Source organism: Hyperolius riggenbachi, chromosome 8, assembly GCF_040937935.1.
Source record: "Hyperolius riggenbachi isolate aHypRig1 chromosome 8, aHypRig1.pri, whole genome shotgun sequence".
Taxonomy (NCBI): Eukaryota; Metazoa; Chordata; class Amphibia; order Anura; family Hyperoliidae; genus Hyperolius; species Hyperolius riggenbachi.
Genome location: NC_090653.1, coordinates 85395823 through 85420777, shown reverse-complemented (window position 1 = coordinate 85420777; position 24955 = coordinate 85395823). Strand labels below are relative to the sequence as shown.

The 24955-nt window shown below is 45.0% G+C and overlaps 2 protein-coding genes across 5 annotated transcripts in view; one reads left to right on the top strand and one right to left on the bottom strand.

Moving 5' to 3' along the window:
• Nucleotides 1-24955, top strand: part of LOC137529005 (cytochrome P450 2C8-like) — a 190139-nt gene that overhangs the window by 27263 nt on the left and 137921 nt on the right. The gene's annotated exons all lie outside the window — the stretch shown is intronic.
• LOC137529004 (cytochrome P450 2G1-like) overlaps nucleotides 1-24955 on the bottom strand; it is an 86779-nt gene that overhangs the window by 13558 nt on the left and 48266 nt on the right. For 3 of the 4 annotated variants that reach the window (XR_011023542.1, XR_011023543.1, XM_068250861.1), the window contains exons 4-9: nucleotides 22497-22646; nucleotides 11027-11187; nucleotides 8997-9173; nucleotides 7223-7364; nucleotides 3324-3511; nucleotides 47-188 (exon numbers count right to left, since the gene is read on the bottom strand). Coding sequence is in view for 1 of the 4 variants with exons in the window: in XM_068250861.1 (XP_068106962.1) it covers nucleotides 47-188; nucleotides 3324-3511; nucleotides 7223-7364; nucleotides 8997-9173; nucleotides 11027-11187; nucleotides 22497-22646 (960 nt within the window). In the remaining 3 variants the exon portion in view is untranslated. Of the gene's footprint in view, nucleotides 1-46; nucleotides 189-331; nucleotides 501-3323; nucleotides 3512-7222; nucleotides 7365-8996; nucleotides 9174-11026; nucleotides 11188-22496; nucleotides 22647-24955 lie in introns of those variants that run through there. The other variant, XR_011023544.1, reaches the window with a different exon arrangement.

Below are 24955 nucleotides of genomic sequence, written 5' to 3'. Positions count from 1 at the left end.
ACACACTACATTGGTATGTTACACTTGAACTACTTATAGACATTACCTAGTGAGAAAGGCAGGAAGGCTTCATTTTTTTGGAATCCACCATTCTCATTTAAGAAGTGTGTGGGGTCAAACTGCTGGGGATTCCTAAAATATTTGGGGTCCTTCAAGACTGATGTCAGCAACTGGAACACCAATGTACCCTAGAAATGAAAAAAATGCACACTATAAAAATAAACACTTACTGTATCTACACATGTGATAAAGCCTTAGTTCAATCTCTTAGAATGTTCATTGTTAGTTAAAGTATACCTCAAATAAGAGGACCCATAGGATTTTCCCTTACCTGGGGCTTCTTCCAGGCACCTGTAAGTTGTCAGCTCCCTCGGTGTCTTCCCAGTCCAGTTCAATCCGATGAGCAGCTGCAACCAAATTAAAGTCTACAAACCCAGTGGCTACTGTGCATGGTTGTGCGCCTCCTCAATTGTGCTTCTGTGGCTGGCGGTGTGATGCACCTGTTTAGTAAAGACGTGTAACTGCACAGGCACAGAACGCTTCTCTGACTACGGGAGCATGATCAAGGAGGCTCGCGCTCTGGCTATATATTGACCTGGATGTGTGTTCTCCTTATTATATTGCCTGATGAAGTGGGATGTTGGCCTGTGAAACGCGTTGCATCACTATTGGAGAATTGTTTTAATAAATACATTTATAGGTCTTACGGCTGAATTAGCCTGGTCATTTGTGTATCTGGGGGAAGTGAATCCACCCATTTCCCTCCTTTTAGACGGTTGTTAACCTATTTTATACTTGTTTGGCGCCTCTATTATCCTTGTTATTCAATATCTTAGTCCACCCTTGGTGGAGGGGTGTATCCCCATTTCTTCCTACCTATAGAGAGCGACTTTTTAAACCTGAGTGGGGTCAGGTGACAATTCTCCCCACCTGCTGTCTCAGTGGTTGCCTATGTGGTAACCCTGACTTGTGAGTATAACTTTTATTCCACTATAATTCCATTTTTGTAAAAATTACTACACCAGAAGGGGCTCTCGGTTTCTTTCACTCTTGTTTTTCTAAGGAGGCTCGCGTTCAGGCAAGAGCAGTAGTTGAAAACTTCACCAACTTGATATTTTTGTACAAAAACCATCTTGATATATTTATTTTTGTTATGTTTATTAGGTAGAGCAAATTAGATATTTTTTCTTGTCATAGGTTTTGAGAGGCACAGACTAACCAGCAGGCTCATGGTGACCTAGAACTCATTGGAGTGTGTAAGGGACTACAATGGTCCTAAAAGCCCCCTTACTAAGATGTTAAGAAAAACAAAAATTTGCTTTCCTAAAACAGAAAGAATTTGTGATAATTCAGGTTGGAGTGAGCATGAGATGTCTCCCAGAGCAACACTGCTGAATATATGCAAATTAACCATTGTACCCTTAGAAGCTAAACACACCTCCAGAACCGCTGGAATGCAATGATGTGTCAGCTTGTTAATTTGTACAGAGCCATAATAATCCAACATGCATACAGACTGTTTCGGATTGTTTGATCCTCATCAGTGCATGGCATGGATTAATTTGGCTCTATGGAGTAGGGCTTGTGAATCCGAGAGGCACAGACTAACCAGCAAGCTCATAGGTTTTGAGAATAGCACAAATACTGGTTTTCACAAAGGTTGCTGCTTTAGTGTTTTTAGATCTTTTTGTCATTTGTATTGAAGTATAATTACAATAATTTCATACGTTTTTAAAGGCTTTAATTGACAATTACATCAAGTTTATTCAAAGAGTCAATATTTGCAGTGTTGGCCCTTCTTTTTCAAGACCTCTGCAATTAACCCTGACAAGCTGTCAATCAACTTCTGTTGTCTGACGACATTCTTTCTTAATCAGTGCTTGGAGTTTGTCAGAATGTGTGGGGTTTCTGTTTGTACACCCACCTCTTCAGCATTGATTACAAGTTCTCAATTGAATTAAGATCTGAGGAGTTTCCTGGCCAAGGACTCAAAATGTCAATGTTTTGTTCCCTGAACCACGTGCATGATACGTATTAGCATGCTGCCGGTGAGTTGGGCGCAGGGTGAGCCAAATGTTTCACCCTGCTGCCGCTCAAATCCCCAGCAGCATTAAATACTATTCCCCCTCCGAGTCGTAGCAACTCAGAGGGAGAAGTAATTTGGAGAACCCCAAATTACCCTTGCGTGGGGTTTGCACTATAGCATTAGTGCTATTGCGGTGCCCAGCTTTGGCACTCAGCGTTGAGCACCGAAACTACCTGCTTCAAGCCACATAGTTATCACTTTTGCCTTAAGGCACGGTGTGCCATAATGTTGGAAAAGGAATTGTTCTTCACCTTATTGTTCTTGTATGGTTGGAAGAAATTGCTGTTGAAGGATAAAAACAGGGAACACCAAGAGCCCCAATAGTGCAATTCGTACTGGACAAGGTGGCAATAAGTTTGTATTGCTAGATACTCACAAGTCAGGGTCACCAGCAGGCAACCACTGTAAAGGCAGGTGGGGAGATTGTTCTGACCCCACTCAGGATTAAGAAGTCGCTCTCTGTAGACAGGAAGAAAGGGTAGCAACCCTCCACCAAGGGTGGACTCAAAATTGTATACAATGAACAGAGGCGCCAAAAGTATAAGATTAGATTAAATGAGCTTAAAAACCAACTTAAATGGCAACATTGAAGGAGGAAGTGGTGGTCTTACCTCCCTCAAGCAGACACGACAACGACTGCGATTCAGACAGTCAAACACATTTATTAGGAACTCCAAAAAGAAATGCAATGCGTTTCGCAGGTTCAACCCCACTTCATCAGGCAATATAGGGAGGAGTATCAAACAATCTGCACAAGGATTCAAGTTAAGCGCCTCTTCTGTTGAAGGATGTTTTGGTACCATTCTTTATTCATGGCTCTGGCTTAGGTAAAATTGTGAGTGATCCCACTTCCTTGGATGAGAAGCAGCCCCACACAAGAATGGTCTCAGGATGTTTCACCGTTGACTTGAGATAGGACTGATGGTAGCACTCACCTTTTCTTCTCCAGAAAATAATTTTATCAGATGCCCCAAACATTCAGAAAAGAGCTTAATCAGAGAAAATGGCTTTACCCCAGACCAAAGCAGTGCAATGGGAATGTTTGTTGGAGGAATTAAATTTATTTTCATGGTAAAGAAGGACATTGCATTTCATCTGATCACTCTTCATAACATTCTGGAGTATATGAAAATTGCCATCATAAAAACTGAAGCAGCAAACTTTGTGAAAACCAGTATTTGTGCCATTCTCAAAATTTTGGCCATGACTGTAGACAAACAAGACAAAACAAGCTGACCTTAGGGATGTTGTATCCCCGGAATGTGATGTCCTGGCTGACTCCATGAGGCAAGGTTATAGGGGCGACGTCGGCAACTCGCTGAATTTCATGAACAACGGCATCTGTGTACGGCAAATGGACACGATCTTCCACTGAAGGGCACCGACTCTGGCCAATGACATGGTCCAGCTCTTCGTGGATCTTCCCTTAATGATCAAGGGAGAACTGGTTATAACATCACAGAAGATGTATGCTCATTTTCACAATAAAGTACTGAACAGATAAGTAAACTTGGGTACCATTAATATTAATAGTTTATGTCTTTGCCACAATGTCCAATTTAATAAATTCTATGAAGAATACCTTGGGCTGTTTGCTCCTCTCTTCATTCAAGCTAAAAAAGGAGGAGTGTCACTTTTTGCAGTAATCCCTCTCAAGAGATAATATAGTATAATACAGTGTACAGTAAAATACAGTATAATCTTGTTATGGTGAACGGCGATAAAGTAGAACTTAGGTTAGCAAAATAAATTTCAGCACGGTGGCATAGTGGATAGCATTCCCGCCTTGCAGCGCTGGGTCCCTGGTTGATATCACAACCAGGACACTATCTGCATGGAGTATGTGTGTTCTGCTGTGTCTGCATAGGTTTTCTCCAGGCACTCTGGTTCCCTCCCACAACCCAAAAACATACAGAACATAAGTTAATTGGCTTCCCCCTAAAAATTGGCCCTAGACTATAATGGACATATGTCTATGGTAGGGATTAGATTGTGAGCCTCTCTGAGGGACACTTAGTGACAAGACATTACACTCTGTACAGCTCTGTGGAATAAGTTGACACTATAAATACATAATAAAATGTCCAGGTCCCTGCCAAGTGGCATATGTATATGGGAGTAATGTCTGGTATAGTAAACCCAAAAGATAATAGATCTTCATTACAGTAAACCTGTTTTTTGACCTCTGTAGTATTTTGTATCTGGCTATAGGGGAAAGTGGACAGGAACATACATCATATGTCACAATGAGCTTGATTCACAAAAGAGTGCTAACTGTTAGCACGGCCGTTTTCGCGCAAATTTTCGCTTTGCGGGTGCTCGCGAATTTTCGCGCGAAATGATAGCGTTTTCGTGTGCAAACGCGAATTTTCGCACGAAAACGATATCGATTTAGTGGGAAAATTTGCACGAAAACGGCCGGGCTAACAGTTAGCACTCTTTTGTGAATCAAGCCCAATGAGAGCAAAGAGACCAGGAGCAACTCACTTGTATCGTATAAAACTTGCAATACTTTACTTCAAAATCTTCTTAAAACATGGCAGCAATAAAAAAGAACAAAATACTTATCATATCCACAAGGCTTAACTGCAGCATAGTAAGAGAGGTCAGCAGATAAAGCCCCAATGGCGGGGTGGGTGAAACAATCATTGACCGTGATTCCTCCGCACCTTCCGCTGACCTCTCTTACTATGCTGCAGTTAAGCCCTGTGGATATGATAAGTATTTTGTTCTTTTTTTATTGCTGCCATGTTTTAGGCCTCTTGCACACTGCAAGCAAATCAGATTCAGATTCAGATTTTTAATCTGTTTTTACATCCGATTCCGATTCAGATTTTTAATCTTAACTGCATGCTGCGTTTTTTGATCCGTTTTTCTGTTGAATGTATTCAAAGAAAATCGGAAACGGAATCGGAATCGGAAACGGAATCGGAAACGGAATCGGAAAACGGATTTGCAGTGTGCAGGGAGCCTTAAGAAGATTTTGAAGTAAAGTATTGCAAGTTTTATACGATACAAGTGAGTTGCTCCTGGTCTCTTTGCTCTCATTGTGGACCACTAATTGAATCCATCTTTTACCGGATGTTGCACCGCTTTGAAGATTGTTGGTTATGTATCAGACAGTATATTGGTGTGCACTCTTTGTCTATACTTTTTATGCGAGTTGGAAACCCATAAGCCATGGTGGGTGGGAGGGCTGGCAGCCACCTGTAGCCTGCTCACTATCTGTACTCTACTCTGGGCAACAGCCAGTGCATAGGCCAAAGCTTCCAGGGTCTCGGCGCTGAAACGGTGAGGCAGAGGGAGATTGGGGAGGCATCTGCTGAGGTAAGTATCTGTTTGTCTCTCTTGTATACATCACAGGTTTTCTTGAGGGCTCAGACACACAAAGGCCTAGTGCACACCAAAAAACCGCTAACAGATCCGCAAAATGCTAGCAGATTTTGAAACGCTTTTTCTTATTTTTCTGCAGCGTTTCAGCTAGCATTTTGCGGTTTTGTGTAGCAGTTTTGGTATAGTAGATTTCATGTATTGTTACAGTAAAGCTGTTACTGAACAGCTACTGTAACAAAAAACGCCTGGCAAACCGCTCTGAAGTGCCGTTTTTCAGAGCGGTTTGCGTTTTTCCTATACTTAACATTGAGGCAGAAACGCATACGCAAGCCAAAATCTGCAGCAGCCCGGGAGTATGCGTTTCTGCAAAACGCCTCCCGCTCTGGAGTGCACCAGCCCATTGAAATACATTACCCTAGCGGATCCGCACCCGCAAGCAGATCGCAAACCGCAGCAGAAATGCTCCGGTGTGCACTAGGCCTATAAGCATTTTTCTGAGCATTTGCGATTGATCAGCACTTTCTCAGCGCTTTTTAAAAAAATCGCTCCCATTCACTTGCATTAAAATCGCTGTAAAAATTGCCTCAATTGCGTAAAATCTCAGATGTGTAAAAGCGCATGCGATCGCAGAAGTCTGACTAAAGTGTGACTAGATTAACCACATGCTTGATTCAGACACTACTTATGCATGAAAGATCAGCAGGACGCCAGGCAACTGGTATTGTTTAAAAGGAAATAAATATGGCAGCCTCCATATCCCTCTCACTTCAAGTGTCCTTGTCCGATTTAAACAATCAAATAATATTTTTATTGAAAATGTGGTGCCTGAGTAGCAAATACTTTTCAGTATTTGATTTTCTAGAGGTTTTGGTTGCCCTTCTAAAAAAGACACACCTTTTCTCTTCATCTTGTGTGGAGAAGTAGTGCATCTTATGGTCCAAAAATACATGGTATTTAGTAAGTGTTTGCCCATTGTAAAATATCTTTCCTCACCCTGATTTACATTCTGAAATTTATCACAGGTGGCATCATCTTTAGTCCTGTCAGGTGCAGCTCTGCAGAATGTTTGTTTCTGAGAATTCCAGAGCCAGTTCAAATAATACCTGGTGCTCCAGAATATTCTGGGAGGGGAATTCTGCATAGGTAAACAGCCTAGGCTAAGCAGCACTGTTAGGGCGTACATACCAATATACAGCATATACAGTAAGTGTTTCTGAATGATGGTAAAACCAAGAATTTATAAAAGTCGGTATTGTGAATCATTTTCTGCATTCTACTGTGTGTCACTACAATGCCTCTTTAACCACTTAACGACCAGCCAACGCTTATCGGCGGCGGCTGGTCGCACCTGTTTTTCTATGGAAACATTTCCTGTCAGTTCACGGAGGGGGGCTCCGTGAACAGCCTGCGAGCCTCTGATCGCGGCTCGCAGGCTAAATGTAAACACCCGGGGACGTAATCCCCGGTGTTTACATTTTACGGCACTGCTGTCACAGCAGCGCTGTAAAGGAGATCGGCGATCCCCGGCCTCTGATTGGCTGGGGATCGCTGCCATCTGATAGGCTGAAGCCTATCTGAGGCGGTACAGGATGGATCCGGCGGCGATCAGACCCCCCAACAAGACATCCCCCTAGTGGGAAAAAAAGGGGAGGGAGTCTGATCGCCCTGCTTGCCACCTGATCTGTGCTGGGGGCGGAAGAGCCCACCCAGCACAGATCATTGAAAAATGGGCTGGTTGTTAAGTGGTTAATGTAAGCACATAATCAGTTTTCCTCTATGCAGTGTAGGTCACACAGTACTTACTTTCCACCTCAGGATATTTCAGAATTATCAGGAAACTGTATTTCATGGTCATGCTTGTAGTTTCTGTTCCAGCAATGAAGAGATCAGTGATGGTCCCAAATAAATTATCAAAGTGGAATTCAGTGTTTGGGTTGTCTTTTTCCTGTGGGACAAAATTACAAAATGATAGCAAAGTTTCCATGTAGGGTATACAGTATAGTGAACATAAGCAGTTTTGCAGTTCACAGGCTCTAGTGTTGCTTGTGTTTAGGGGAAGTAGGGCTGCTCAAATTTTAAAAAGGGGCCTCGCAACCCCCCCAACCCCCCCCCCTCCCCAGCACGACCCCCTCCTCGTTTTTGGCTGGGGGTATTGGTTGTCATGTGGTTGCTGAATGCAGATGCTGGGTGCCACGTGGGTTCTGGGTTCTGGGTGTGGGTACAGAGTGTCATGTGGTTTCTGGCTATGGGTAGGTATCGAGTGTCATGCGGGTGTTTTTTGCAGGTACTTAGTGCCATGGTGAGATCTGGGTGCATGTACTGGATGTCATGTGGGTGCTGGGTGCAGGTACTGGGTGTGACATGGGTGCGAATACTTGGCGCCATGTCTTCACTGGATGCTGGCTATTGGTGGGCTTTGGGCGTCACATGGGTTTTGAATGCAGAAACTATGGGTGCGTGTACTGGTTAAGTGGGTGCTTGGTGCAGATAGAGAGGACCATGTGGAGGCTGTGTGCAGGTGTGAGTACTGGGTGCAATGTCAGGCTTGGATGCAGGTACTTGAGGTCATGTGAGCGTGTGTACTGGGTGCCAGCTATGGGGAAGGGGTGGATGTTGGGAGAAGTAGAGGTCAGTGTGGGTGCTGCAGGAAGGGGAAGTCATTGGGGGTGCTGGGGAAGGGAGAGGTCAGTTTAGGTGCTGGAGGAAGTCTCTATGGGTGCTCCTGGGGACAGGAAGGGTGCTGCTGGGAACAGGAAAGGTACTGCTGGGGACAGGAAGGGTGCTGCTGGTGGAGGTAAAAGTCAATGTAGGTGCTGGGGAGGTAGAGGTCAGTATGGGTCCTAGGTGAAAGGAGAGGTCCCTGTGGGTGCAAGGTTAAGGGAGAGGTCACTGTGGATGCTGGGGGAGGGAGAGGTCACTGCTGTCAGAGAGACACTCACTACCTGCTCCCACACAGCTGTGGGGATGGTTACACTAGGATTCCTGTATGGCACCCCTGTACTCCAAAGTGTCCCAGATGGGTAGGAGCTTCCTGTGGGTGTGGCCAGGGATTCCCACAGGAAGGAGAGGAGATCATCACGGCCAGAGGCAGAGCTTTGTTTTGTTTTTTGTTTTTACAGCCAAAGGGGCCTTTTTATGGGGATTTAAAGAGGGGAGTGCTTGGGCACCCAGAGCCCATCCCCCCCCCCCCCGCATGTGCCTGGTAGAGCTCTACCAGCCATGGTTGAAGAGGCGCGCAGCCGGTACAGCACATGCACTGTAGTGGGCAACGTAGCTAGATCGTAGACTTTAATTAGGGTCACAGCGGCACAAAAGAGAGTACCCAGAAGACACTGACTCCAACTACAAGGGCTGAGAGAAGCCCTAGGAAAGTAAAATCAATATTTTTATCCTGGTTCAGGTGTGCTTGAAGTTTTCTAACCATATTTTTTAGGTATACCAGATGAGCTTTTGATGTCATGTATGGGATGTGGTAAAACAAGCATGTAAGTTGAAAATGAAAGCTGCAAAGAAAAGTGAGAGACACGGTATAATAAGTTGCACAGTAAAAGTAAGCAGCACAAGTACTATATGTCACCTCCTCCATCTTCACTAGGAAGCAGTCAATGAGGTCCCGAGGACAGTTCGCATCAAGAGTTTGTTTATGACTTTCCACAGACTCTGCAATAAACTCTCTCAGCTTGTCAAGGAATTTAAATATCTTCTGATGAGGTCCAGGAAGGCTTTCCATGGTTTTTGGAAACAAATAGAGGAGCTGCAAACATAAAAAGACACTTTTTACCAGCCAGGAAGAAGACGGGGAGATAAAGCAGCAGCTGTAATCTTTAAATTATGAGCAATAGATTGCAAGTGCATGCAAATGTTAACGCAGAACGGGACATTTTCCAGAATATAATCCACAGCAGCTTTCCTGTTCACAGCTCTGCATGCCAGACACTCTGATCCTTGCTATGTGTTCCCGACGGAGGCTAAACAGCATAGTCTTGTAGGATGATGTGAGCAGAGATGGGGAAAAGGGGCCTTTACAACCAAATGAAGCCTGAATCATTTTTTAAAATTGATGTTGCACCTTTTAAAGGAAACCTAAAACAAAAGTCTTCTCTGGTTTTATACTTACCTGGGCTTCCTCCAGCCCCCTTGAGGCCACTCGGGTCCATGCGTAACGAAATGCAGCTTAGCCAGAGTACCAGGCCGTCCAGCGGGGGACAGGAACAGCCCGGGGAGACGGCAAGAAACAAAGCAGCCTCAAGGGGGATGGAGGAAGCCCCAGGGGAGTATAAAACCTGAGACAACTTTAAGGGACAACATCAATCCCTTCTCAGATGACATTACAATATACAAGTTCACTAGTTCAGTCTGCTAAAGTGACAATCCCCTTTAGCAGTCCCCCACTGAGGCTCAGTTTAATTACTGCAAGTTGCAATCCACTGCGCCTTCGTGGCCCTGGCCGCATGGATCCTCATTTGTATTCCCCTTGCCGGGAGTGTCCTGTGCTAGTGGAGTAAGAGGTTTTCTTGCACTGCGCCAGCGCAGGATGCTCCTGGCGACAGGAGCGCAAACGAGGACGCACGTAGCCAGGGCCGCGCAGTGGCCGTCGACTTGAAAGTCAGTGGTAACGAAACTGAGCCGCGATGGGGGAGCGGTAGGATTGTTCAGAGACGGCGCGGGCACAGGGAGGCTGGCAGAAGCCCCAGGTAAGTGAAACACTTTTTTTTGAGACATTACGGGTTTCCTTTCTATGGTGTGTTTTTACTTTCTTCCTTTGGTACTTAAGAGAAGTGGAAATTTTACAATATTTTAGAGAAAAGGGTCCATATGCAATTAACATTTTCTCCTGGGTTTTCTCCTAGGAGATAATTTTTAGTATTGTATTTAAAATAACTTTTCAATTTCAGCATTTCCCAATTGAAAAAGTACCAAACGGCAATTGAAAAAAATACTATCACATTTTTTGGGGAGTATTTTCTTGCTGGCTGGTGATTTAAAATGCTTTTTATTTACAAGCTGTGAAAATATCACTTTGGAGAAAACTCAGGTAAAAAAAGTGAACTACAGATAGGCCAGGGGCCCATATTCAACTAACTTTTCTCCTGAGTTTTCTTCTAGGTGATATTTTCATAGCTTATCAATAAAATGCCGTTTAAACCACCAGGAATAAGAAAATACTCAAAATAATTTTGATAGTACATTTTCATCTCTTTTTTTTGTATTTCTTCAGTTGTAAAGTGCTGAAAAATTATTTTAAATGAAAGATAAAAATGTATCTCCTAGGAGAAAACTTGGGAGAAAAATGTAATTGAGTGGGCCAGGTTAATTTTTGACGAAAAAAATAACCTGTAAAGTGGATCAGGTCAATGGGGTGCCACAATCGGCAGGTGTCTAATAGATCATGCCAGTGTTAATTTATGGTAACAGGATGCCCAGGCAGTAATTTGGGCACTTGATGCAGCCAGTAGCCGATCGGCTACCACATAGTATTTAATGGTTGTAGCCAATCTTAGATGGACACTGGAGACCTCCGCCTCGATAACACTTTAAAATGGCGACATGCTTGTTTGTTTGATTTTGGAAAACACCTAATGGACCACAGTTGTCCTGTCAACTCACAAAGCCCCAGACTGAGGACATGAACAAAAATACTTCTTCCAGCAAGCCAAGCAAAGTCTGAAACTTCTGGTCTTCATAGTCAAATCGCTCTCCAAATACAACCGAGCAGATCACATTGGAGACAGCCAGGCTCAGCAGTTTGGTGGGATCAAAAGGTGTCTCTGTAAAAAGTCCAAATATATAAACATTTAGACATCAGGCTAATGAAAACTAGAGTGGTAAAACCAAATAACAGAGAAACAAGGAAAAGCATTAGAAAAGCTAGACGTTTGAGCACTAGTCAACCGTCAGGCCCTAGGCATCTGCATAACTGGCATGTGGATGATCTAGCTCTAGTTCCCAGATATTCAAATCCCACCTGTTTTGTGATAGATTTGAGTCATTACAGGTGAAAAAGCAGAAGAGTAAACTCCATTAGAAACGCCTCCTCAACCCAGAAGAGTAAACTCCATTAGAAACGTCTCCTCAACCCAGAAGACACACACACACACACACACACACACACACACACACACACACACACACACACACACACACACACACACACACACACATATACACACACACATATACACACACACACACACACACACACACATATATATATACACACACACACACACACACACACACACACACACACACACACACACACACACAGGACTCTGATGATCAATACCCAGGTTGTCTCACACTCACTATGGGATCAAACCATATACTGTAATGGCTTTGGAGTGCAACAGCAGGAAAGATGGGGATGACATCCCTATAGAACATATACACGCAAAAGCTAGATCATCCTATGAGATTCTTTATTGTTTTATCTAAAATTAGGCCAAAGTTTCAGAACCACGTAGGTGAAATGTGACATGATAAGAGACTTATGTATGTACAGCAGCAAGGATACAAATGCGTATTCTATGTTCCTTTTTCTGCCTGAAAGTGTTAATATCCAGCTATGCAACTGACAGTTTCTCTCCAGTCGGGACCCAGGGACACTTTTTTGGCAGAAAACTGGGTTTCTGAGAACGGGAGATAGATAAAAAAAAAGGTCTATAGTTTGTATATTTTAGCTCCATGAGACACAGGGCAGACTTTGTTATTGAGCTGAGACAAATCAATAAATCTACTTTTTTAAAATTTAAACAACATAAAACAGGGATATCAAAATGTCATTTTTAGAAGTAGGAGGATAGATACAATTGTTCATCTAATCAGTTTATTTTCTCTTAAAGGGGCATTATGGCGAAAAATTGTAAAATTTAAAATATGTGCAAATATAAACAAATAAGAAGTATGTTTTATCCAGAGTAAAATGAGCCATCAATTACTTTTCTCCTATGTTGCTGTCGCTTACAGTAGGTAGTAGAAATCTGACAGAAGCGACAGGTTTTGGACTAGTCCATCTCTTCATGGGGTGATTCTCAGGGATTTATTTATTTTCAAAAGCACTTAGTGAATGGCAGTTGCTCTGTCCAACTGCCAACAAACTGTGTAGCGAGCATGTTTGCACATATTTTTAATTTTAATTTTTTTTGCCATAGTTCCCCTTTAAAGTTCACTTTAAAGGGGAACTAAAGTAAGAGGTATATGGAGGTTGCAATATTTATAATTTTGAATATTTTGCCATAGTTCCCCTTTAAAGTTCACTTTAAACAGGATCTGAAGTAAGAGGTATACGGAGGTTGCCATATTTATTTTCTTTTAATCAATACCAGTTGCCTGGCAGCACTGCTAGTCTATAAATCTGCAGTAGCATCTGAATAACACCAGAAACAAGCATGCAGCTAGTCTTGTCAGATTTGACATTAATGTCAGAAATACCTGATCTGCTGCATGCTTGTTCAGGGGCTATGGCTAATAGTATTAGAGGCAGAGGATCAGCAGGAGGGCCTGGCAACTGGCATTGCTTAGATGGAAATAAATATGGCAGCCTCCATACCCCTCTCACTTCAGTTGTCCTTTAACCACTTGAGGACCACAGTCTTTTCGCCCCTTAAAGTAAATGTTTATCGAATTAAAAAAGAAAAAGTCAGATACTCACTCTCGGTCCTAATGAGCCTTCCCCCTCCTCTCCCGGTGCCCGGTCTCGCGCAGGATCCCCCAGGGCAGTATTCGACCAGTTCGGTCAAATACTGCCACTTCCGCATGCCTTCGGGAGCTTTCGGAAGCCTTCGGGAGCACTTGGGCTCCTGATGACGCGGCCGCTCCAAACTACGCATGCGCGAGCGCCCTCTATGACGCACTCGCGCGTACGTAGTATGGAGCGGGCCGTCTTCGGAAGCCCGAGTTCTCCCGAAGACCTCCGAAGTCCCTGCGGCGGTGGACGCGAACGGGGGAGCCAGCGCAGCACCGAGGGCACCGGGAGAGGAAAGGGAAGGCTCATTAGGACCGAGCCTTCCCTCTCCTTAGGTTAGTATCTGACTTTTTATTTTTTAATCCGGTACCCATTGGCTTTAAGGACCAGAGCCTTTTTTTTCCATTCAGACCACTGCAGCTTTCACGGTTTATTGCTCGGTCATACAACCTACCACCTAAATGAATTTTACCTCCTTTTCTTGTCACTAATACAGCTTTCTTTTGGTGCTATTTAATTGCTGCTGCGAGTTTTACTTTTTATTACATTAATCAAAAAAGGCATGAATTTTGTCAAAAAATTACTTTTTTAACTTTCTGTGCTGACATTTTTCAAATAAAGTAAAATTTCCTATACATTTGAGCATGAAAGTTATTCTGCTACGTGTCTTTGATAAAAAACAAACAAACATTCAGTGTATGTTTATTGGATTGGGTAAAAGTTATAGCGTTTACAAACTATGGTGCCAAAAGTGAATTTTCCTATTTTCAAGCATCTCTGACTATTCTGACCCCCTGTCATGTTTCATGAGGTGCTAAAATTCCAGGATAGTATAAATACCCCCCAAATGACCCCATTTTGGAAAGAAGACATCCCAAAGTATTCAGTGAGAGGCATAGTGTGTTCATAGAAGATTTTATTTTTTGTCACAAGTTAGCGGAAAATGACACTTTGTGACAAAAAAAAAAAAAGTTTCCATTTCTTCTAACTTGCGACAAAAAAAAAATGAAATCTGCCACGGACTCACTATGCTCCTCTCTGAATACCTTGAAGTGTCTACTTTCCAAAATGGTGTCATTTGTGGTGTGTGTTCACTGTCCTGGCATTTTGGGGGGTGCCTAATTGTAAGCACCCCTGTAAAGCCTAAAGATGCTCATTGGACTTTGGGCCCCTTAGCGCAGTTAGGCTGCAAAAAAGTGCCACACATGTGGTATTGCCGTACTCAGGAGAAGTAGTATAATGTGTTTTGGGGTGTATTTTTACACATACCCATGCTGGGTGGGAGAAATATCTCCGTAAATGACAATTTTTTGATTTTTTTTACACACAATTGTCTATTTACAGAGATATTTCTCCCACTCAGCATGGGTATGTGTAAAAATACACCCCAAAACACATTATACTACTTCTCCTGAGTACGGCAGTACCACATGTGTGGCACTTTTTTGCACCCTAACTGCGCTAAGGGGCCCAAAGTCCAATGAGTACCTTTAGGATTTCACAGGTCATTTTGCGACTTTTGGTTTCAAGACTACTCCTCACGGTTTAGGGCCCCTAAAATGCCAGGGCAGTATAGGAACCCCACAAATGACCACATTTTAGAAAGAAGACACCCCAAGGTATTCCGTTAGGAGTATGGTGAGTTCATAGAAGATTTTTTTTTTGTCACAAGTTAGTGAAAAATGACACTTTGTGAAAAAAACAATAAAAATCAATTTCTGCTAACTGTTGACAAAAAAATAAAATCTTCTATGAACTCGTCATACACCTAACAGAATACCTTGGGGTGTCTTTTTTCTAAAATGGGGTCACTTGTGGGGTTCCTATACTGCCCTGGCATTTTACGGGGCCAAAACCGTGAGTAGTCGGGAAACCAAATTTCTCAAAATGACTGTTCAGGGGTATAAGCATCTGCAAATTTTGATGACAGGTGGTCTATGAGGGGGCAAATTTTGTGGAACCAGTCATAAGCAGGGTGGCCTCTTAGATGACAGGTTGTATTGGGCCTGATCTGATGGATAGGAGTGCTAGGGGGGTGACAGGAGGTGATTGATGGGTGTCTCAGGGGGTGGTTAGAGGGGAAAATAGATACAATCAATGCACTGGGGAGGTGATCGGAAGGGGGTCTGAGGGTTTGGCCGAGTGATCAAGAGCCCACACGGGGCAAATTAGGGCCTGATCTGATGGGTAGGTGTGCTAGGGGGTGACAGGTGGTGACAGGAGATGATTGATGGGTGTCTCAAGGTGTGATTAGAGGGGGGAAATAGATGCAAGCAATGCCCTGGCGAGGTGATCAGGGCTGGGGTCTAAGGGCATTCTGAGGGTGTGGGCGGGTGATTGGGTGCCCTAGGGGCAGATTAGGGTCTAATCTTATGGGTATCTGTGACAGGGGGTGATTGATGGGTAATTAGTGGGTGTTTAGGGTAGAGAACAGATGTAAACACTGCACTTGGGAGGTGATCTGACATCGGATCTGCGGGCGATCTATTGGTGTGGGTGGGTGATCAGATTGCCCGCAAGGGGCAGGTTAGGGGCTGATTGATGGGTGGCAGTGACAGGGGGTGATTGATGGGTGGCAGTGACAGGGGGTGATTGATGGGTGATTGACAGGTGATCAGTGGGTTAATACAGGGAAGAAGAGATGTAAATATTGCACTGGCGAATTGATAAGGGACGGTCTGAGGGCAATCTGAGCGTGTAGGCGGGTGATTGGGTGCCCGCAAGGGGCAGATTAGGGTCTGATCTGATGGGTAACAGTGACAGGTGGTGATAGGGGGTGATTGATGGGTGATTAGTGGGTGTATAGAGAAGAGAACAGATGTAAACACTGCACTTGGGAGGTGATCTGATGTCGGATCTGCGGGTGATCTATTGGTGTGGGTGGGTGATCAGATTGCCCGCAAGGGGCAGGTTAGGGGCTGATTGATGGGTAGCAGTGACAGGGGGGGATTGATGGGTGATTGATGGGTGATTGGCAGGTGATCAGGGGGGATAGATGCATACAGTACACGGGGGGGGGGGTCTGGGGAGAATCTGAGGGGTGGGGGGGGGTGATCAGGAGGGAGCAAGGGGCAGTTTAGGGTTAAAAAAAATATAGCGTTTTTAGATAGTGACAGGGAGTGATTGATGGGTGATTAGGGGGGTGATTGGGTGCAAACAGGGGTCTGGGGGGTGGGCAGGGGGGGGGGTCTGAGGGGTGCTGTGGGCGATCAGAGGGAAGGGGGGGCAGGATCAGTGTGCTTGGTGCAGACTAGGGTGGCTGCAGCCTGCCCTGGTGGTCCCTCGGACACTGGGACCACCAGGGCAGGAGGCAGCCAGTATAATAGGCTTTGTATACATTACAAAGCCTATTATACACTATCCGTGCGGCGATCCGGGTGCTAGTAACCCGCCGGCGCTTCCGAACGGCCGGCGGGTTACAGCGCGGGGGGGCGGAGCCAGTCGCCGGCGGCTAATCGCGTCACGAATGATGCGATTGCCGCATAACCACGCCCGCCGCCGCCACCGCCGATGGGCGTATTGCAGTCGTTTGGGCCCAGCCCTTGCTGCCGCCCATCGGCTTAAGGCGGTCGGCAAGTGGTTAAGGTGTAATGTCTGATTGCACTGCCCGCAAGCTCCCTTCCACACTGAGTAGCACGCATGCTCAGTGTGAAGTTAATTATGCTGCTGCTGGTAAAATACTAAATATCTCCGCTTCCACACATCATACACTCCTCAAATTTACAGGGTAGGGAGTGGACCCCCCAAACTACCTCTATGCTAAATTGCAGCCCCTGAGCCCCGCTGGTTCAGGAGATAGATTAGAGAAACCTATCTCGGGAACCATCAGGGCTTGGGGGCTGCAATTTGGCATAGAGGTAGTTCGGGTGTCCCCTCCCTACCCTGAACATTTGAGGAGTGTCGGATGTGTGGAAGCGGAGATATTTAGTATTTTACCACCAGCAGCATAAATAAATAGGAACTGTGGCCGCACTGTCTCCTACTGTGCATGCGGGGCAGTGCAAATTAACAGGCAGCGTAATCAGACACAACAAAGGAATGCCTTATGGCTACACACATTACGGCCACACCCACCTTTTTCTACAGAGCGCTTTGTGTGCTGCTTTATCAAGCTACTATGGTTAGCTTTTCACAAACTTAACTGAAGCTTGATATTACTTTCTCATTTGCTTGATGCCAGAGCCGGGACAAGGTCCTTCAGCACCCAAGGCTGAGACTGCAAAGTGCGCCCCTCCATCCCTCCCACCCCAGCCATCACAGACTAATTGCTATTAGACTAAGAGGTGCCCCAGGGCCCCCAACACCTTAATCTCTAGTTATCTGGCTTGCAGTCACTGCTATGTATTTCCTTTTCTTATTTCTTTGTGCTTTAACCACTTGAGGACCACAGTCTTTCTACCCCTTAAGGACCAGGCACTTTTTTTCCATTCAGACCACTGCAGCTTTCACGGTTTATTGCTCGCTCACACAACCTACCACCTAAATGAATTTTGGCTCCTTTTCTTGTCACTAATAAAGCTTTCTTTTGGTGCTATTTGATTGCTCCTGCGATTTTTACTTTTTATTATATTCATCAAAAAAGACATGAATTTTGGCAAAAAAATGATTTTTTTTAACTTTCTGTGCTGACATTTTTCAAATAAAGTAAAATTTCTGTATACATGCAGCACGAAAAATGTGGACAAACATGTTTTTGATAAAAAAAACCCCATTCAGTGTATATTTATTGGTTTGGGTAAAAGTTATAGCGTTTACAAACTATGGTGCAAAAAGTGAATTTTCCCATTTTCAAGCATCTATGACTTTTCTGACCCCTTGTCATGTTTCATGAGGGGCTAGAATTCCAGGATAGTATAAATACCCCCCAAATGACCCCATTTTGGAAAGAAGACATCCCAAAGTATTCACTGAGAGGCATAGTGAGTTCATAGAAGATATTATTTTTTGTCACAAGTAAGCGGAAAATGACACTTTGTGACAAAAAAAAAAAGTTTCCATTTCTGCTAACTTGCGACAAAAAAAAATAATCTGCCACGGACTCACCATGCCCCTCTCTGAATACCTTGAAGTGTCTACTTTCCAAAATGGGGTCATTTGTGGGGTGTGTTCACTGTCCTGGCATTTTGGGGGGTGCTAAATTGTAAGCACCCCTGTAAAGCCTAAAGGTGCTCATTGGACTTTGGACCCCTTAGCGCAGTTAGGCTGCAAAAAAGTGCCACACATGTGGTATTGCCATACTCAGTAGAAGTAGTATAATGTGTTTTGGGGTGTATTTTTACACATACCCATGCTGGGTGGGAGAAATACTTCTGTAAATGACAATCTTTTGATTTTTTTACACACAATTGTCCATTTACAGAGTTATTTCTCCCACCCAGCATGGGTATGTGTAAAAATACACCACAAAACACATTATACTACTTCTCCTGAGTACGGCGATACCACATGTGTGGCACTTTTTTGCACCCTAACTGCGCTAAAGGGCCCAAAGTCCAATGAGTACCTTTAGGATTTCACAGGTCATTTTGCGACATTTGGTTTCAAGACTACTCCTCATGGTTTAGGGCCCCTAAAATGCCAGGGCAGTATAGGAACCCCACAAATGACCCCATTTTAGAAAGAAGACACCCCAAGGTATTCCGTTAGGAGTATGGTGAGTTCATAGAAGATTTTATTTTTTGTCACAAGTTAGCGGAAATTGATTTGAATTGTTTTTCTTCACAAAGTGTCATATTCCGCTAACTTGTGACAAAAAATAAAATCTTCTATGACCTCGCCATACACCTAATGGAATACCTTTGGGTGTCTCCTTTCTAGAATGGGGTCATTTGTGGGGTTCCTATACTGCCCTGGCATTTTAGGGGCACTAAACCGTGAGGAGTAGTCTTGAAACCAAATGTCGCAAAATGACCTGTGAAATCCTAAAGGTACTCATTGGACTTTGGGCCCCTTAGCGCACTTAGGGTGTAAAAAAGTGCCACACATGTGGTACCGCCGTACTCAGGAGAAGAAGTATAATGTGTTTTGGGGTGTATTTTTACACATACCCATGCTGGGTGGGAGAAATATCTCTGTACATGACAATTGTTTGATTTTTTTTTACACACAATTGTCTATTTACAGAGAGATTTCTCCCACCCAGCATGGGTATGTGTAAAAATACACCCCAAAACACATTATACTACTTCTCCTGAGTACGGCGATACCACGTGTGACACTTTTTTTGCAGCCTAGGTGCGCTAAGGGGCCCAACGTCCTATTCACAGGTCATTTTGAGGCATTTGTTTTCTAGACTACTCCTCACGGTTTAGGGCCCCTAAAATGCCAGGGCAGTATAGGAACCCCACAAGTGACCCCATTTTAGAAAGAAGACACCCCAAGGTATTCCATTAGGTGTATGGCGAGGTCATAGAAGATTTTACTTTTAGTCACAAGTTAGTGAAAAATGACACTTTGTGAAAAAAACCCAATAAAAATCAATTTCCGCTAACTTTTGAAAAAAAATAAAATCTTCTATGAACTCGTCATACACCTAACAGAATACCTTGGGGTGTCTTTTTTCTAAAATGGGGTCACTTGTGGGGTTCCTATACCGCCCTGGCATTTTACGGGCCCAAAACCGTGAGGAGTCTGGAAACCAAATGTCTCAAAATGACTGTTCAGGGGTATAAGCATCTGCAAATTTTGATGACAGGTGGTCTATGAGGGGCCGAATTTTGTGGAACCGGTCATAAGCAGGGTGGCCTTTTAGATGACAGGTTGTATTGGGCCTGATCTGATGGATAGGAGTGCTAGGGGGGTGACAGGAGGTGATTGATGGGTGTCTCAGGGGGTGATTTGAGGGGAAAATAGATGCACTCAATGCACTGGGGAGGTGATCGGAAGGGGGTCTGAGGGGGATCTGAGGGTTTGGCCGAGTGATCAGAAGCCCACACGGGGCAAATTAGGGCCTGATCTGATGGGTAGGTGTGCTAGGGGGTGACAGGTAGTGACAGGAGGTGATTGATGGGTGTCTCAAGGTGTGATTAGTGGGGGGAATAGATGCAAGTAATGCAATGGTGAGGTGATCAGGGCTGGGGTCTGAGGGTGTGGGCGGGTGATTGGGTGCCCTAGGGGCAGATGGGGGTCTAATCTGATGGGTAGCAGTGACAGGGGGTGATTGATGGGTAATTAGTGGGTGTTTAGAGGAGAGAACAGATGCAATGCACTTGGGAGGTGATCTGACTGCGGGTCTGCAGGTGATCGGATGGTGTGGGTGGGTGATCAGATTGCCCGCAAGGGGCAGGTTAGGGACTGATTGATGGGTGGCAGTGACAGGGGGTGATTGATGGGTGGCAATGACAGGGGCTGATTGATGGGTGGCAGTGACAGGGGGTGACAGGGGGTGATTGATGGGTGATAGGTGATTGGCAGGTGATTGACAGGTGATCAGTGGGTTATTACAGGGAAGAACAGATGTAATTAATGCACTGGTGAATTGATAAGGGGGGGTCAGAGGGCAATCTGAGCGTGTTGGCGGGTGATTGGGTGCCTGCAAGGGGCAGATTAGGGTCTGATCTGATAGGTAAAAGTGACAGGTGGTGATAGGGGGTGATTGATGGGTAATTAGTGGGTGTTTAGAGGAGAGAATAGATGTAAACAATGGATTTGGGAGGTGATCTGATGTCGGATCTGCGGGCGATCTATTGGTGTGGGTGGGTGATCAGATTGCCCGCAAGGAGAAGGTTAGCGGCTGATTGATGGGTGGCAGTGACAGGGGGTGATTGATGGGTGATAGGTGATTGGCAGGTGATTGACAGGTGATCAGTGGGTTATTACAGGGAAGAACAGATGTAATTAATGCACTGGCGAATTGATAAGGGGGGGGGGGTCTGAGGGCAATCTGAGCGTGTGGGCGGGTGATTGGGTGCCCGCAAGGGGCAGATTAGGATCTGATAGGTAACAGTGACAGGTGGTGATAGGGGGTGATTGATGGGTGATTAGTGGGTGTTTAGAGGAGAGAATAGATGTAAACAATGGATTTGGGAGGTGATCTGATGTCGGATCTGCGGGCGATCTATTGGTGTGGGTGGGTGATCAGATTGCCCGCAAGGGGCAGGTTAGGGGCTGATTGATGGGTGGCAGTGACAGGGGGTGACAGGGGGTGATTGATGGGTGATAGGTGATTGGCAGGTGATTGACAGGTGATCAGTGGGTTATTACAGGGAAGAACAGATGTAATTAATGCACTGGCGAATTGATAAGGGGGGGTCAGAGGGCAATCTGAGCGTGTAGGCGGGTGATTGGGTGCCCGCAAGGGGCAGATTAGGGTCTGATCTGATAGGTAAAAGTGACAGGTGGTGATAGGGGGTGATTGATGGGTGATTGATGGGTAATTAGTGGGTGTTTAGAGGAGAGAATAGATGTAAACAATGGATTTGGGAGGTGATCTGATATCGGATCTGCGGGCGATCTATTGGTGTGGGTGGGTGATCAGATTGCCCGCAAGGGGCAGGTTAGGGGCTGATTGTTGGGTGGCAGTGACAGGGGGTGATTGAGGGGTGATTGATGGGTGATTGATGGGTGATTGACAGGTGATTGACAGGTTATCAGGGGGGATAGATGCATACAGTACACGGGGGGGGGGGTCTGGGGGGGTCCTGGGGAGAATCTGAGGGGTGGGGGGGTGATCAGGAGGGGGCCGGGGGGGGGGATAAAAAAAAATAGCGTTGACAGATAGTGACAGGGAGTGATTGATGGGTTATTAGGGGGGTGATTGGGTGCAAACAGGGGTCTGGGGGGTGGGCAGGGGGGGGGGGAGTCTGAGGGGTGCTGTGGGCGATCAGTGGGCGGGGGGGGCAGATCAGTGTGTTTGGGTGCAGACTAGGGTGGCTGCAGCCTGCCCTGGTGGTCCCTCGGACACTGGGACCACCAGGGCAGGAGGCAGCCTGTATAATACACTTTGTATACATTACAAAGTGTATTATACACTTTGTAGCGGAGATCGCGGGGTTAACATCCCGCCGGCGCTTCCGTATGGCCGGCGGGATGTTACGGCGGGTGGGCGGAGCCAGTTGCCGGGGGAAGCGCGCGTCATCAATGACGCGATCGCTCCCCCGGCATAGGAAAAGGACGCAACACCCTAAGGTGTATTGCGGTCCTTAAGGCATCCACTTTGCCGCCGCCCATGGGCTGTGGGCGGTCGGCAAGTGGTTAAACACAATTGGGAATGACAGCTGAATGAATTGTGCGCCCCCTCCTACACTGCGCCCTGAGGCTGGAGCCTCTTCAGCCTCTGCCTCGGCCCGGCCCTGCTTGATGCTCAGAAGATATTTTGTGAATAAGACAAGAAAACTTCTCCTGCGAGAAAACTCTGAGGAAAACTTTTTTGAATCAGGAACATTCTTCACTAACCTCCATTCTTTCCAAATTCTTCTGCCAGACAGTGAGCTTCCTCTTGGATCCGCTCTTCAATACTTCTCTTCCCCATCCCAAAATTCCTGAGAGCAGACTGCGAGAAACGACGCATCTGCTTCCAGCGCTCCCCATTGCTGAGCATAACTCCTGTCAATACATTAAAGACAAACTGTAACCAAGGATTACATTTTATCCCAATCAGTAGCTGATGCACCTTTTCTCATGAGAAATCTTTATCTTTTTTCAAATAGATCATCAGGGGGGGGAGGGGGTCTGTATGGCTGATATTGTGGTTAACCTCCTCCTACAGTGTGATGTCAGGACCTAGGTCCTGGCAGTTTGTCGGTAAGACTTGTTGCATTGTGGGAAATAATGGCTTTTTTCAACTGCAAAGAAACCAGTATCTACCTCTGTGCGTATGTAAATCTATACAAAAACCAACCCTTTAACCTATCAAATTGTTAGGGGGTGTGGTTAAAGATAATGGCAGTTGGTGCTGTCTAGTTTTTTTCATGTCTGCCAGTAGTGAAGATGATTACGGATCAAACAATATGAACAAATGACACAGCGAGTATCATTTCTTGATTTCTTCCATTTTTTAACTTTGTATTTTCAATGTACTGATTTATTTTTTTCCCTCTTTTCATTAAAGTTCCTCTTTAAGTACTAGAATATCAGGCTACATTTACAGAGGTGCATTGCGGCATAACAGCCACAGTGTAAAGCTGCTTTCTGGGGCAGTGCTATGTATATGACTCTGTCGGCGCACTCTGCCGCTGGGCAGTAGAAATTATATGAATGTAGATTTTTGCGACGGGCATTGTACCACAAAAGCAAGGTGCAGTTGTAAATCTGGCTTTAAACAGCCACTAATCGCAAAAAAAAATTATTTATGTATAAATTTAAAATACATGAAAACACATGAATAAAAAGTACATTTTTCCCAGAGTAAAATGTGCTATAAATTCCTTTTTTTTCTATGTTTTTTTTACTTACAGTAGGCAGTAGAAATCTGAAAGATCTGACAGGTTTTGGACTAGCCCATTTCCAATCCTCAAGGGGGATTCCCAGGGTGTTCTTAATTTTTAAAAGCACTTAGTGAACGGCAGTTGCTCAGTCCAACTGTCAGAATAATGTGCAAGCAGGTAGAGGGGTAGACCTTTCCAGGGAGCACTTTTGTAAAGAATAAATTACATACTAAGAATCCCCCATGAAGAGATGGACTAGTCAAAAACCTGTCAGTTCTGTCAGATTTCTAATAACTACTGTAAGTGACAGCAACATAGGAGAAAAGTAAACTATGACTCATTTTACTCTGGAAGAAACATACGTCTTATTTGTATGTGTTCACATGTATTTTACATTTTAAAATTTTTCAGGATAGTGGTCCTTTAAAGAGAGTCTGAAGCCTTCTTAAAATCCCCTTTTTATTTGAAAGTTATGTTCAGCAATATTAGCAGTGCTAAAACGCCGCATTCCTGCAGCAGAAAGATGTAATTAAACCCCCTAAATACCGGGGCAAAATTGGATTTTGCTGCCTCGGGAGGCAGAGCTTAGCGTTGTAGCTCTGCCTCCATTCGCGTCAATCCCCGCTGATCACCGCCTCTCCCCGCCCCTCTCAGTGAAAGAAGACTGAGGGGGCGGGGGAGGCGGCGATCATCGGGGATTGACGCGAGTAGAGGCAGAGTTACAGCACAAAGCTCTGCCACTTACTGGAAGTGCTCCCCGCATTTTGCCCATGGGAATTTGGGGGGTTTAATTACATCTTTCTGCCGTGGGAATGTGCACTGCTGATACTGCTGAACATAACTGTCAAATAAAATGGGTATTTTTAGAAGGCTTCAGACTCTCTTTAAGGCTACTTTCCCACCAAGTTTTAGGGGACGTTATGGTTGCATAACGTGCCCCTAACGCAACGCATGGTGGTGTTGAAGTTGGACGTCAGATTGAGCTGCGTTATGCAGCTCTCAAAGCAGCCGCTCCAGGTTAGTGATAGGAAGTCCGGATCTTTTTAAGGATTCGGATCATTTGAATCGGATCATTGAAAAGATCTGGATCTTTGAACCAAATCATTTGAATCATTTTACTAGGGAAGCAGACTGCGTGAAATGACTAGCAGGACAGGACTTACCCTGCACTGTACATTCTGTATATTCCTGTTTCTTCCAGACAGACATCCACTGTGAACCGAATCTTTCATTGTGAATGATTCGTTCATGATCCGGACAACACTACAGTCCCACCACGAGTTCTTACAGTGCAGTGAATTAGCCATGTGGCTGGCCGCCAGAGGAGGAGGGAAGACCTTCTCCTCCAACATTACTGAGCATGTGCACACAGTGTAACGTGGCTTAGCCCACTATGACGTACAGCATGCAGCACTTTGTTTAAACGTGCTGCGTTACTATTTTACGCAACCTGTGCACTGTGAACCAGCAAATTGATTTTACAGTGCT